The following is a 15,250-nucleotide window of genomic DNA, read 5'->3' on the forward strand; positions in this document are numbered from 1 at the left end:
GCAATCCAAGCTTGCAGAGAGTTAAGGCCAACAGTGACTCGAATTGCCATATCGAGTAAATAAGTGTAACCAAATAACCCCCCTATTCCCGATGAGGGAATTTCAGGAGGTCTAGGCTAGTGCGCTCGCTGCGTTGCTACTTTACACTGCATTGCTTAAAGTCCTTCGAGGCAGACTTGGATGCCAATACTTGATTAGCAAATTTCAGGAGGTCAAGACCATGCCTTGTGTTGCGACTTCACCACCCCACCACTTTGATCCTATTCGAGGCAGGCTCGAATTACCAAGTCGAGTAAAAGATCGCGAGTATGCAATGTCCCCCCCACGCATTGACGTGTCTAGTCGATCCTCATGACCCTTTGAGGTAAATGTCAAGTGGCCTGAATCGTCTCATGCCTTGCAACCTGACCACGACGCGTCATCTCAGCCATTGTGTCCAAAGCAGCCTTGCCTGAACTTCGTGGAGATTGGACGACGACTTTTATCGTTAGGTCAACATTTAGTGGCAAGGATCAAAAGGGGCAATTTGGCTGTGGCTGATAAATGCATTCCTGTTGCCAAGGCGTATCGGGGGAGAGGTACGAATGAGATGGCCCGGTCTCAAGTGTGCTTATCGTGATGCTGCCATTGGATGAATGCTGAGTACGGCCTCTTGGGCCTCCCTGGCGAGGCTCCTCCTTGAACGATCCATTCAGGCAGCCGCTCTACTGGAGGGCATAGCATAGCGACTTTGTTGGGCGAAGGAAGTGTGCGTCTCTGATACTGCAAGAGGCAAGTTTTGTTACTTAGATTGGTAATTTGAGCGATCTGGTGATGAATGCAAGAGGCGGTTGGTGGAGGGGCGAAGTGGTTGTGAGACGGGTAGTGTGTATGGGTGCCAGGAAAACAGGAAAAATTCCTGCCACTAAGGGAAAGGGCAAGAGGCAATAGACTTTAGTCGTGAGTATGAAAGATGGGCTCTCTCTGATCGTTGTGAAGTGGGCGCCAAGAATGCTGTTTGCGGACAGCGAGATGAGACGTCGTTGTTGAGGGGACACGTGATGAGTGACAAATGAAGGAGGCGGTTAAGCGTCAAGAGACTTAAGAGGTACATTGCGGGACATGGTGGGCGGCTAGCCGCTTTATAGGCGCTGGAAAAGCGGTACCAGCTGGCAGGGCATGAAATTTCCAATTTGAGTAGGTTATGAGAACAGGGGTGCAAGATGATAATTTCCTGATGGAGGCAAGCCGTGGTAAGATATACCTAATATATAAATTTAAAAGACATAATAAAGAATATATAAACTCTAAAGTCTTGCTAGGATTTACTGAAGTTTTCAACATGTCTTCCAAACTCTGCTAAATCTCCCACGTCCTGACCTGTAAGACACCAATCCGAGTTATCCAGAAGCGACTGGAAATACCCATGGTATTCATCTAGTGGTATATCCGTAAGTAACAGATCGTTGCCTGGTATGGTGCCTATTGAAGTCGCTGAAGGCATCCAGATCTGGGATACCTCGCTTGGGAAGGTAGAGATTCCATGGTCTACATCCAAGTCCATGCTTCTATTACTTCCTTCTAGGTTGTCAAAGTGTGGTTCGAGCTGGCTTGGCTTGTCATTATTACTTCCGAGCTGGACTGATTCTCCGATTATATCCAAGTTGAGAGGAAGTTCTGTGTTATGACGAGAGATAGATGCCTGATTACTGTTCGCTCCATGTCGAAGTGGGGAGCCACGAGTAGATTGCATAGGACCCTGAGAGGGCGCAGTGGTGCTTTCCTTTAAATGTAGATGTTCCGATAGTTGATGCCAAAGATTCTTCACTTCGTGAAGTCGCTCGATGGCGTTGGTATTATGATTGTCTGCCAGATACTGCAAAATCTGTAGGGCCTCGCCTAGGCCTGGTGATGGATTCATCTTATCCTTTTCTTCGCACGCAGAGTCAAAAACAACCGTGAGAAGGAGGACGAAAGCGGCGGAAAAAAGGGCATCGCAATCAAAGAATCCAAAAATGGCTGTCATCGAACGGTTGGTTCCGATAGTTGATTAGGGGCGGAGAGAACTTACTCAACAGATTCATTTTTCTCAATGTCAGGATCGTCCGGACTACACGCCTTGAGGCTTCGGCAGATGCTCGACAGAGTTGTGCTAGCGAAGAATTTCCCAGGTGTTCTAAATTAGAGCTCTCACCTGCAAGTATCAGATGCGCTACATGTAGCATTACCGGGCGTATAGTGAGCAGAGTGGCCTGTTGAGTCAGCCCCAATACTGCTCTGGGTCGTGCGATAGTAGGTTAAGCATGAAGGGGGGCTTAGCAGACCTGATATAACATGAGCTGAAGAGAAGCGTTTGTTCTCACAGAAACTCGAGAATTAGGTCTTTCGGCTATAGTTGCCAGGTTTTCTGGTATCTCTCTCGATATTTCGTGTAGGCACTTGATAATTTCCTTCACGTCCAGCACGAACGAGTCCTGGTTTTGGCGCTTAGGACTATAGAGGTCTTGATGTCTTTCTATTAGCTACAATCGTAGAAGGTAACATTCGGAGATATTTAGTACCTGTTAGAACACGGCTTGTGACCCTGGCTATTCTAGCATTTGTTCGTATCGCATGACTCGAACTAAACCCTGGTTGATCGATAGGATAGTCTAGCATGATGAAATCATCGTCGATACCATAGGGATGTCCTGTCGCTGCTGCCAATCGCCTAGTAGACGACGATGAGTAAGCTGATTGACGCTGACAGGGTAGCCTAGAGCAAGACCTACCTCTCTTGCATGTATATCGTCCACCATAGCCTTCCGATGTGGGCTTTTTCCCATCGGGGGACTTTACTTGTTTCAAGAGGGCGGTGGTAACCGTGTGTAACAGCAAGCCGCAAGGCTATGCTGGTCTAGATCATAGGCTGTTAAACATTGGGTTGCCTTCGGTAATAATCGACGTACGTATATGTATGCTTCTTCCTTTCGATTCATGGCTTGGAGATAAACTCCGAGGAGTGTTAGTGTCTCAATTGCGACCCTGCCCTGGGAATGTTGCATGCTGGGGTTTGGTAGACTGGCGTGTACATATTCGAACAAGTTACTGCCCGGATAACAATTTGCTCTATTGTCTGCGTTGTCGCCGCGAAGGAGTTTCCCTATTGCAAGGATAATAATCATGCGCAAGAACCATGCTGCCGAGCGTTCCAGCTGGCGTCCTGGATCTGCATAATATAGATCGATATTATCGCAGACCTCTCGTACGTCAAAGTGACTCTGACTCTGGCCAATGTAAAGACTCACGATGTCAAGTAGCCGGTAAGCCTCAGATTCGCTCGGTAGCATAGAGAAATCGCTTTGACATACACCATAGGCCTGCCCTGGAGATGGACGGTCATTGCTGGAAATAAATCCTGTCGGCGTAGGCTGCGGTGTTTCGCGGGTATGGCGGGCCTGACTGACGAGGTTTTGAACCCTCGCGCCAAACGTCGCACTCGAACTCAACGACGAATCGGTCTCTATGGCTGCGGGTCATATCAACACCTTTGTCCACACCGCTCTTCGTCAAATTACATACACCGGACGGTCAACGGACAGGAAGCCTTTGGTCGAGTGGAAGGTCGGGGAGCTGATGGAGAAGCAGCGGCATTTGTGCGATTAGATTGTCGAGTATCGCGATCGCTGACGAACGGGCTCCTGAGACATGGTCAATTGGTATTGCGGCGGTGTTTAAAAAGGCTGGAAATACTTACTGGGAAAGATCATTGGTAACATCGGGAAGCCATTCTCCCATATCGGGATTACGTCCTTCATATTGCGCAAGGCGGTTGGTTCTCTAAATCTTCAACATGGCTAAGAGAGAATGAATTGGCGTCCAAAAGAAGCTGAAGCTGATGAATAGACTCACTTGACAGCATATACTTTGCGTTCTTGGCGAAGAGGTACGCTACAGTCCAGGCCCCTCTTGGAACAATACGCACAAGGTACTGTGCCAGAGCATTTGACCTTTTTCTTTCGACATGTTAGACAGCTGAATGTGTATTAGTCTAGGGTGTTGAATTGAAGATACATTTGGTGAAAAAATCATTCACTCACGCCAACGATGACTTCGGTTGCGTCTTCCTCACACCCGAATCCCCGGGTGAGCGTGACGACGTTGACATGGCTCCTGACGAGATTTGAGTTGAGGAGCTTGGGTTCGGAGAGCGGGTCCCGAGGGTTTTGGTATTTAAAGCTGGAGCATAGCATGTGACTCAGTGGCTTCGGGGACCCGATTCCGATGCTAAGCCTAATTTGATATAGAACCAAGTTGCTCACCCGAACTTGTAGATCCACCTGAGTATGGGTCGTACTATTGAGGATAAAAGCAGACAAGAAAAGGATACCTAATCGCCCTATTACACCACAAGGTCTTTGATTTCCACCCAATCTGCGAGAATTACGCTTCGACGTCATGTTCTTCGACAAAGTGCAACAGGGTGCCCCCGATGTCATGTATGAGTTGAAGGTTCTGGCCGATGGTGACATGAGCCCCAACAAAGTCGACCTTGGCGTTGGCGTATACCGAAATGAGCAGGGTTGCTTCCATGAGCTGAAGGCTTTGAAAGATGTGAGCACTACTCAACTACAGTCGTTATCAGTATCAAGATCTGATGGGAGGCCTCAGTGAAACAGGCCACGGAGATTGAGGTTCTAGAAGCCATCACGCGACTGAAAGAGTTTTCTTTCCTTAGCCTGCGTCAGACAGAGCAAGGCGCTAGGGTCTAGGAAGCCCTACTAACCAAATTCATCTAGTACGAAGTTACGACTGGTAATGCCAAGTATCTACGCAACGCCGCCCGAGTTGCTTTTGGAAATGACTCTAAGATCATGGAGTCAGGTAGAGTAAGCTGCAGAATGAACCATCTAGTTAAAATTATTAACAGCAATCTAGCTTGCATCCGTACAAACTATATCAGGCACGGGGTCAATTCACATTGCTCTCATGTTTCTCAGCAGGTCGGTCTCAGGTATGGAGAAGACAGTTTATGTGCGAACCCCTACGTGGAGTAACTACCAGCCAATGTGTACGGTTGCGGGACTTCAATTTCAGCCGTACAAGCACTACTCCCCAGAGACCGGCCGGGTTGACTGGGAGTGTGTCCTGAAAGCTGGCAGAAGTGCCGCGGCCGGAAGTATCTTCATTCTTCAAGCTTGTTGTCACAACCCGACTGCAGCAGATTTCTCACAAGATCAGTGGAAGACCTTAGCAAAAGTGATGAAGGAAAGGCGCCTCTTTCCTCTTTTCGATATGGCATACCAGGGTCTAGGAAATGGCCTAGACGAAGACATGTTCGGCTTGCGCCATTTTGCCCGAGAGGGTTTCGAACTGTTGGCCTGCCAGACTTTCTCCAAGAATTTTGGCCTCTATGGAGAGAGAGTAGGTGCACTTCATGCTATTTGTCCCACGCCTCCAATTGCATCTGCTGTGCATGATCAACTCCGATATTTGATTCGATCCGAGTTTTCGTCTTCGCCGGTATACGGAGCCAGACTCGTGACCACTATTCTTTCAGATCCTGAGCGGGAGTCGGTTTGGTAAGTCTGGAATGTTCCAGTGTTCCCTACAGATAGGTACTGATACTACTATCCATAGGAGAGAGGAGCTCACAACACTCCATCGAAGACTACACGCTCTACGCGAAAAGCTTTTTCACTTGCTACAAGACGTTCACAAGGTATATCACTAGCATAATGTGAATGAGACGGATGACTAACTCTATTGGCAGACTCCAGGAAACTGGGATATCATCACTCGCGGAACAGGGCTATTCAGGTAAGCATAACCCGCCAGGGTTTTCCACCCGCTGCCCAACAAGGTGCTAACTCAGTAAGCCTGCTACCATTAAGTTCTGAGCAGTGCAAAACTCTCCAAACCAAGTACCACATTTATCTGGTTCCTAATGGTCGCATAACTATATCTGGGCTTAACGAGCGGAACATCAATTATGTAGCATCTAGCATTGATAAGGTTGTACGGACTGCAAAATCCCCAATCAGGAATCGTATGTAATCATCATTGGAGTACTGCATAAAATTTGATCTCCGATCATGAAGAATGGATGCAATAGGCTAAGGTGATGTCACAGCCTTCAGCTTTTGCTTGGCCAAAACTGTAAACCTGTGCACGTATTTGTACGTAAAATCAAGAACACCGAATAAGTATTGCATGACGGAATGCCACCGTGAGCAAGGCTTGAAACCAGCGTGCCATTAAGAGTTTCGGAGACCAAATTCGACATATCAAAGCATAGCCAATCCATCTTCCTCATTGTTTTCAACATAACATATTGGGAAATATAAAAACTGCCTCACTGTGAACAGGATCGTGGACGTTTCCCATGCAGGGGCGCTGGTTGTCAGCCACCATGGAGATACTGCAAGATTGCCTCACAAATTACAATGCTACCATTATATTTACATCGATTACAGTGGCATAGTTGAGCGATAACACGGATTAATCTCTAGACTCCAATAAAGGACGGCAGTATTGTACATATTGTCCAGTATGATGGTGATTCCCCTTAACACTGAAGTCTCGTCAAATCTTGGCTGACGACCGAAGAAGGTCTACAGCAGTTTTGGCCATTCCCCTATACTAAGTCAGTTTCAAGCCTGGAAGATCGGAGTGTATCTCATTGGCAGCCTACCAAGAAGCCTGGTATCCTGAACCACCTGCGCCGTAATTGTGAATGATCTTGACGCCGTATTTTCTCTCTAGCTCGATCCTCGCCCCACCCTTCCTGCTCGATTCACGTTCGTTCGTCATTAGTCGTAATCACTTAGATTATGTGGGAATAGAAGAGCTTACGTCTGAAGCCAACGCCCTGCTTGATAACCCGCAAATTCTCTGGCCTTCCAAGCTCTGGGACGAGAGCACAGCATCGCTCTTTTATACCCTGACCGATAGCTTCATCAAACTGTGGGTTCGAATCACCGTTTAGTCTACAGCCTCCAAGGATGACGCCTCCATCCATGCCTCGAGGGAAGACATGTGTGCTGTGGCTACCTAGTCTTTGACTTGAGCGAAAGGACATTTTTGAGATGCCTCCTGGTGGCGCTTCCACAAGGTACACTTGGCCCTGAATAGTAGTAAGCATTGGCACCCTGAAAAATGGATAATGAGACATACCTTCGCAGGGTATACGTCGTGGTCCTCAACACCCTTCAACGTCAGAGATCCAAGTCCTGTACAATTGAAGATGGTTGAGGTATTCGGGAAATGGCGCGGAATGTCTGATAAGTCGTCTATGATTGCTCTTCGTATCTCAATACCGAGTCTTGTGGCCTCAGCTTGGAGCCTATCAACGTTCGATTAATATTACTGGTACCAAGAAATCGACTAGAGCGACGGTATTATACGCACCACGGCAAATATTTCTGCACATCGATAACAAAAGTCGAGACTTCGAAACCAAAATTGGTACCCTGCGGAAGCTCCTCCTTTGGAAGCCACTTAATCCCTCCGACAAGTTGATCGTACCAGATTTTTTGGGTTACTTGGCTCAGAAGATCAACATTCTCGATATCATCCTCGTAGATGGATCGCAAGTCCATTGCTTCTATACCACATTCAGGATGAGTTGTGACGAGTTCTTTGAACTTGAGATATGTGACACGATCCCACTCTTCCTGAGGGCCATTGTCGGTTGCACTCGAGATCCAATTGCCACCAGCCCAAGCTGATGCGTATATGGGAGGCGAATCTCCAGGAAAATCTCTGGCGAGAACCAGGACATTACTGGAGGGGTACTGTCTCTTGATTTCTAGCGCAGTAGTCAATCCGACTACGCCGGCTCCGAGAACGATATGCATGTCGCGTCAGATAGTTGGCTCTGATAAATATTTGACTTTTGAACGATGTAGAAGATTGATGCTCGTATTAGTCGGAAATTCGTGCTGCATTAACCTGTATTAATGGATAAGCAGAGACTCCAGTGATCATATGAAATTCTAGGGTAAGGAGAATCTCTATGCTTTATGGGGTTTAGGTAGCCCGCACGTCCAGTCATGATGTAGGAATGACCATCTCGGATGTTGAGGTGGCAGGCCAGATATTTCGGAGGGTGGGCTCCGAGATATCGGCACGAGCTGTGGGTCTGAATGCTCACCAGATTTCGATCTTGCGGGGTAAACAGCCCAAGTCTGGAGCCGTTATCTTAGTTATCTGTGGGGTTGGCAAGCGAACCTGACTTCTTCGGTGAGCGGAACCGAAGGATGATAAGATTTAGTGGGTGACACTAAAGTCAAAAGGAGTTTGGTCTTAAATTGAGTTTTGTAATAAAGGACTCGTCGGGAGCAATAAAGAGTGTTCTCCTTGACCAGTTCAACAACTGAGCATCGTTCCACAAAATATTCTCTACGGGCGCCATGACTGTGACATTTGAAAAGGAGAAACACAACGACCTTGTTGGGGTTGAATCCCTGCATCAAGGCGAAATGATCCAGCAAAATGAACTGCGAAGGGAATTCAAACCCCGTCAGGTCTTTATGTTCTCAATTGCTTGTGCGATTGGAACTGGACTTGTTATAGGCACAGGTAGTGCTTTGTCTCGAGGAGGGCCTGGTAGTCTGTTGATCGCATACATCCTCGTGGGAATTACAGTATTTTTTTGTTGACTGCAATTGGAGAGATGGCCACTTTCCTCCCTATGAACAAGGCATTTGGTGGTTATGCCACGCGTATGGTTGACCCAGCTCTCGGGTAAGTCATAGTTTCCTACACAATGGTTGACGAACTAACTGGTAACAGCTTCGCAACTGGCTGGAACTACTTCTTTAAGTACATGATAGGCACGCCGACCAATCTCACAGCTGCCGGACTGGTCATCCAGTTCTGGAGACCAGACCTTAACGTCGCCGTCTGGATCACTGTGTTCAAAGTGGCTATTGTATCCATTAACGTAAGTCATCCATACTTCCAACCATCATCTTGATCCGCATCTGATGACTTGTTTCTAGGTTCTTCACGTTAACAGCTTCGGTGAAACCGAATTTTGGCTGGGCTTTGCCAAGATCCTCATCATGACAACCCTTATACTTAGCACATTTGTGGTTGCTATGGGCGGTGGACCAAATCACAATCGAAGTGGATTCCGATACTGGCAAGACCCTGGACCGTTCGCAGAATACTTACTGGAGGGACCCAAGGGACGATTCCTTGGTTTCTGGGCCTGTTGCTGTCAAGCATGCTTCGGCTTTACGGTACGTTAAATGGTCTTGTCAGCAGAGAGCGTGGATACTGACCGCCGACAGGGTACTGAAGTCGTGGGCATGACGTTTGGCGAGACACCTAACCCAAGAAAGAATGTCCCACGGGCCGTCAAGCAGACATTTTGGAGGATTGCCTGTTTCTACATCCTCGGCGTGTTGGTTCTGGGTATGGCTGTTCCCTATGAAAATGAGCAGCTTATTGGCGCTACGAAACAAGCCACCAGCGGAGGTAAGAAGTCTATCGGAGAGCTCATGCATCATCTTGCTAATACCACGCTTCCAGCTGCCTCTCCTTTTGTCGTTGCAGTCAGCCTGGGTGGCATCCATGTTTTTGCCGATATCATCAACGGATGCCTTTTGGTGTTCACTCTAAGCGCCGCAAGTTCGGGTACGCCAAATCTATTACTGTTTTCGTAAGCTTCAACTAACATCACCAGATATCTACTGTGCCTCTCGATCACTGTATGGTCTCGCCAGGGATGGCCAGGCACCTCGGCTGTTCGCCAAAGCGCGTGACAATGGTAACCCGATCTTTGCTGTCGGTATAGCGTCTCTGTCTATCTGCCTTGGATACATGAACGCTAGTAAATCATCTTCAACCGTCTTTGGCTATTTCGTCAGCCTTGTGACTGTTTTTGCTGTGCTTAATTGGGTTGCCATCCTTATTTCTCACATCCGGTTTCGTCAGGCATTGCAAGCCCAAGGCATCATGGCAGCTGACCTACCCTACGTTGGCTTTCTTCAACCGTATGGCTCATACTTTTCGCTTTTCATTTCGCTTCTCGTGATCGTGTTCAATGGTCAGTGGCACAGCCTCCTAAATCACAGTCTCTGGTACTAACAAAACCTTTCAGGTTACGATGCTTTTATCCCACATTTTAAACCCGACACCTTTGTTCTCAAGTACCTTGGCTCTTTCATTTTTGTTTTCAACATAGTGTGGTGGAAAATTTCACAGAAGACAAGTTTTCAGTCCGCTTCAGAAGTCGATCTCAGTACAGGTAGACGAGAGTGGGAGGACACGGAGACTCAGGGGGAAGCTGAGTGGAATGGTGGGTTTTGGAAGAATCTGCTTGGAAATCTGAAGCGATAGATAGAACCATAACCTCCCCTCTCATACTCAAGAGATTCAGAAGAATAACATTTAGTTACAGGAGGCTATTTTCTATCAAGGTTGTGAACACACCTGAATTACTTATAAACACTCTGGTATCAGTTGAACTAAACGAGAATAGATAATGATTCTAAACCAATTAAAATACAGATAATAATAGTATGGCAATTACAAAGAATATTTATTATAACCGTCTAGAGTATAGCTCAATTAATTATATTCAGTACTCTTAAAGGGTTAAAGTAAACATAATAAACAGCAGTAAAAATATGTTAACAAATTATGTAGCTAGCTATTTCTTATAACGTACATGATAAGCGAGTGTCTCAGACAAGCGAGTGTCTCACCTCACTTTACACCTAAAAAGCTGACTTTTCAAAGCTTATATAGAATTCAGGCTAAGTCTAAAAAGCTAAAAGCTGTATAACTTACTTTTAACTATATAAGAAAGCTATATACTTTATAAGAGAATTATAGCTAAATTATTTATAGAGTTATTAAAGAAAATCTATTTAGACTGTATTTTAGCAGGTTTTTTATATAATATAATATTTAAAAAAATCTAAAAAATAATATCTTAGTTTTAAAAGCTATACTACTTAAAACTATAGTTTTTAATATTTTCTATTATTTTATTTTAGCTAAAAAAGTGTTATAGGGTAAGCTGTTTTTAGGCAGCACAGTATACTGAGACACTCGCTTGTCTGAGACACTCGCTTATCATGTACGTTATTCTTTAATGGGTAGATAGCTAGGATACACATATGCACATCGATGCGTTCAGATCGCTCATACAAGTGAAACTCGAAACTGGGCAATAAAATAAGTAAAGAAGTCAACCCATCAAGAGGCCAGAACCCTCACTTTGGCTTGACATTTGATCGGGGTCCCTTATTGAGAGCGCTCTTTCAAGTGAAAGGGGATTGCGGGGAAAATACAGGGATTGTGAGCCAATGACATTGCAAAACATCCACTTTCAGTGAAAGTGGGAGAATCAATAGAGATGTAGTCTTCGTTAGTGTATTTACGGCTTTAGTAAGAATGTTTAATGAGGTCTACTAGACGTTGTCGTTAGATAAGTGTGACAAATGGTTTGGAGTTGCATGATGTATGATAACAGGGCGTTGTGCGGCGCTTCTAGTACGCCTCGACTGAATTTTATCCTGTCTTCGAGCTAGCTTCTGAGTATTCTAACAATCGTCCGATGCCATATCCATGCTCTTAAACAGAACCAGCCAATACATACTACGTGGTCCCGTCTGACATGATAACGAAGGCTCCGCATGCGCCTATGTACCAGGTTAGGATGATTTCCGCAGGGATAAAGCGAGGAATGATACTATATCGGACTTTGAGCATTTCGGCGGCTATTGTCAAAGCATCGTCAAGTGTTGTTTATATTGCGCAGTAGTGCTAGGTGAAAATATATATATTTTATGAAACTTGGTTTTTTCATTAGTGAGATGAGAGTTTTTCTCAGGTTTATATCTCTAAATGATTTCATCTAGGACTTTAAACTTTAAATCTAGGACTTTCAGACTGTTAGTCTGAATCCTGAAGGGAAGGGGGATCCCCGGATTTTCCAACACGCCCCCATCCACCTTGTCTTCAGGGCACAGAGTCATCGTGGACTTCAGTACTCCAAATAATACGACCTGCTTCCTCGATCGGACATGCACTGACTCGAATTGCTTCTAGAAAGTGGCCATGGCTGACGGCGTTTAATGGTTTAGTAAGTCCGTCTGCTACCTGCTCATGTGTGCTGATGTATTGTACATCAATATTCCCGGCTTCAACTTCTTCTCGGATATGGTGCTCGGTTAACGGAATGTGCTTTGTCCGTTGGTGAAGCTCAGGGTTTCTGCATAGCTTTAGGGAACCCTGATTATCGCCGTTCAGTGGGATAGGCATATGTAGCGGAAGGAACAGTTCAGAGAAGAGGTTCCTAGTCCAGGCTAATTCTCTGGCACACTGGGAGAGTGCTGTATATTCAGCCTCGGTAGTCGATAGTGCCACTGTTTCGTGCCGTTTGGCCCTCCATGAGACTGTAGATCCTTCAAGTTGAACAAGCCATCCAAACGTCGATCTTCCCGTAACAGTGTCGCCTTTCCAATCCGAGTCGGCCCAAGCTGTGATGCTCCAAGCGGATTCAGGATCTTTCTTGACGCCCCCAAGCACCAGGCCGTGGTCTCTTGTCTGCTGTAGATAGCGGAGACCTCTTTTGATCATTCGTGAATGTGTTGGTGATGGATTCGACATGTATCTTGAGAGTACCGAGAGTAGGAAAGCTAAATCGGGTCTGGTTTGGGTCATTCCATACATCAGCGAGCCGGTTTTCGAGCTATAGTCTTCTCGTTCTTCTGGAGAAGCCGAGTCGCCATTGTCTCTTGGTTGCAGTGTCGAGAGTGAATTTCGCTCCATCGGGGTCTTGACCGGTCGGCAATCTTCCAAGCCGAATTTCTTCAGTATTCTGGTAAAATATGCATCCTGGGAAAGGTAGATCAGCCTTGAGTTCCTGTCTCGGGTTATTCTTACTCCAAGAAAATGGCTGGCGGGACCGAGATCAGTCATCGTAAAGATCTCTCCCAGGCGGGCTTTGTACCCTTGGATTGCTTCCTTGTTGCTGCCCATGATGAGGAAGTCATCCACATATGTGATGATAATCACTCCCGTTGTGGGATTGTGATATACGGCCGTGTCAGACGTTGCTTGTCTGAAGTCAAGGGATTCTAAGGTCTTCTTCAGCTTCTTTTGCCATTGCCGAGGCGCCTGTTTGAGTCCGTAGAGGGATTTGATCAATTTGCAGATCTTCTCAGTTGAGAATCCTGCCGGACGGTCTTCTGGGTGTTGATCGAAATACTCGACAAGTCCTTCCGGCATTTCGATAAAGACTTGTTCATCGAGATCCCCTTCCAGAAACGCCGTCGACACGTCCATCTGCTCAATTTCCCAGTCAAGACAGGCAGCAACGGTGAGGAGGATTCTCCAAGTCGCCGCTTTGGCAACAGAGGCAAAAGTCTGGTTGTAGTCAAAGCCGAACTGTTGTTCAAAGCCTCTGACCACCAGCCGTGCCTTGAACTTGTCGAGGTTGCCGTCCTCGTTTTTCTTGACCTTGAATACCCACTTGACTGTAAGTGGCCTATTGTGAGCTTGGGTGCGGTCCAGCATGCGCCAAGCTCCTTTCTTGAGGAGGCTGCGCAGCTCACTGTGTATTGCTCTGAGCCAATGCTCCCTTTGCGGACCTTGAAGCGCTTCAGTCATTGTTTTGGGCTCAGTGATCACCTCTTTTCGGAGATCGGGCAGCTTAGCTGATGTCATGGATGTTGTCGTCTGTCCATACTGAGGATTATGCACCTCAGCATGCTGAAGATTGTTCACTTCAGACCTTTGTGGGCTTGGAGTCTTTGTCTGCTCCGTGACGGACTGTGGCCGGCTTGAGATGGGAGCTCCGTTCTTGCGGATTTCCGGCTCAACATCATGCTCAGTTTCGGTCAGGAGTTCTGTCTCCCCAACCTTTTCGTAGAATTGTACATTTGCAGAGCGGACGATCTGATGTCCCTTCCTGCGAGAGGGCACCCAGCAGGTGTAGATCTGTGAACCTTCCATGCATAGGTAGATTCCAGCCTCTCCTCTTGGGCCAAACTTGTGTGATCTCAATCTTCGTTCCTGCGGTATGTGTATCGTGACTTGTGAGCCGCAGATTCGTTCTCCGGACAGATCCGGCTTGTTGTCTTGTCCGGGAAAGGCCTCGTTGAGAAAGCTTTCCATGGGAGTGAGGCCATCAATTGCCCTGGTGGCTGTCACGTTTGTCTTGCGCACCATATCTTCCAGGACCAATGGCCAGAGCTCTATCGGGATTCTTTCCGATTCCATGGTTGCTCTGACTTTGTCAAAGATGATGCGGTTAGAGCGCTCAGCAACTCCGTTAAATTCAGGAGTATATGGTGTCGTCTTGATGATCTTGACGCCGTGAGTGTACTCGAGGTTCTTGAGAGACGCACCATAGAGCTCAGAGCCGCCATCCATCTGGATTGCGTACACTCGGATGCCATACTGAGTTCGTATCTTGGAGATGAGCTGGCCTAGGAGTTCCGAAGCCATCCCCTTCCTCGTGAATGTGTAGGCCCATCTCATTCGATGCCTGTCATCTGTGGCAATCATTCCCCATCGTTCGCCTCTAATGCTCGGTGGATTGACTTTGAAGGTGTCAACATGAATGAACCCGGCCCTGGAGGCTCGTTTCCGTTTATTTCGCGGAGTCCATCGTAGGGCCTTTGCGATGTCGCAGGCGAGGCAGTAATTGAAAGGCTGATGGTCGTGGTGGCCGTCACAGTACATTCCTTTGGTCATTTTGGCAGTCTGTGACACCTGATATGCGTTAACATGGCCGAGTCTTCGGTGCCAAAGGTCGACATTCAGGCATTGATTTGATGAAGCAGTGTGGTGATTGCATGGTTCTGGCTGGAGTTCTGAGGCGGCCTGGTTTGAAACAGTAGTCTTTCCGACCTCAGTGTTCACGTACAGACCGTCCCTTCCTATGCGGAGGAGACCAAAGACATCTCCTGTTGGGTCATACATGTCGTTCCCGTCTATCCAGCCGCCGTTCTTGTATAGCCTGAGTCCTGACATGACATTTACCGGAAACTCAGGGATGAACAGCGTGTCTTTGAGGTTAATTGTGACCTGCTCACCCCATTTGTTTATGAAGCAAATTTTGACTGTCCCCCTACCGAATGGGTACACCTTCCCACCGCCCGTAACGAGGACCGTTCGGGTTGCAGGCTGCAGTTCTGTGAATAGGCTTTGGTCGTTGCAGATGTGGACTGCCGAACCTGTGTCGAACAGCCATTCTGCGGTTGAAGAGATGTTATCAAGGGAGACCTTACACGTCTCTGTATTGTCCATAGGTAGCTCGTCTGAG

At 47.0% G+C, this 15,250-nt stretch overlaps 4 protein-coding genes across 4 annotated transcripts; 2 read left to right on the forward strand and 2 right to left on the reverse strand.

Moving 5' to 3' along the window:
* Positions 1-1,297: 1,297 nt before the first annotated feature.
* FOXG_16068 (uncharacterized protein) lies at positions 1,298-3,756 on the reverse strand (the record flags this gene model as incomplete). The annotated part of the gene is made up of 8 exons (XM_018396150.1): positions 1,298-1,998; positions 2,051-2,231; positions 2,304-2,482; positions 2,541-2,689; positions 2,751-2,875; positions 2,928-3,487; positions 3,541-3,659; positions 3,716-3,756. The coding sequence occupies 8 exons, from the start codon at positions 3,754-3,756 to the stop codon at positions 1,298-1,300; spliced, it is 2,055 nt and encodes a 684-aa protein (XP_018256460.1).
* Positions 3,757-4,416: 660 nt separating this feature from the next.
* FOXG_16069 (uncharacterized protein) lies at positions 4,417-6,015 on the forward strand (the record flags this gene model as incomplete). The annotated part of the gene is made up of 6 exons (XM_018396151.1): positions 4,417-4,572; positions 4,758-4,847; positions 4,897-5,540; positions 5,599-5,680; positions 5,732-5,778; positions 5,838-6,015. The coding sequence occupies 6 exons, from the start codon at positions 4,417-4,419 to the stop codon at positions 6,013-6,015; spliced, it is 1,197 nt and encodes a 398-aa protein (XP_018256461.1).
* A 704-nt stretch (positions 6,016-6,719) lies between these two features.
* On the reverse strand, positions 6,720-7,817 carry FOXG_16070 (uncharacterized protein; the record flags this gene model as incomplete). The annotated part of the gene is made up of 4 exons (XM_018396152.1): positions 6,720-6,745; positions 6,814-7,084; positions 7,135-7,303; positions 7,369-7,817. The coding sequence occupies 4 exons, from the start codon at positions 7,815-7,817 to the stop codon at positions 6,720-6,722; spliced, it is 915 nt and encodes a 304-aa protein (XP_018256462.1).
* An 818-nt stretch (positions 7,818-8,635) lies between these two features.
* On the forward strand, positions 8,636-10,308 carry FOXG_16071 (uncharacterized protein; the record flags this gene model as incomplete). The annotated part of the gene is made up of 7 exons (XM_018396153.1): positions 8,636-8,706; positions 8,755-8,905; positions 8,964-9,206; positions 9,258-9,444; positions 9,499-9,603; positions 9,653-10,015; positions 10,070-10,308. The coding sequence occupies 7 exons, from the start codon at positions 8,636-8,638 to the stop codon at positions 10,306-10,308; spliced, it is 1,359 nt and encodes a 452-aa protein (XP_018256463.1).
* Positions 10,309-15,250: the final 4,942 nt, after the last annotated feature.

Source organism: Fusarium oxysporum, genomic scaffold (genome assembly GCF_000149955.1).
Source record: "Fusarium oxysporum f. sp. lycopersici 4287 supercont2.30 genomic scaffold, whole genome shotgun sequence".
Classification (NCBI taxonomy): Eukaryota; Fungi; Ascomycota; class Sordariomycetes; order Hypocreales; family Nectriaceae; genus Fusarium; species Fusarium oxysporum.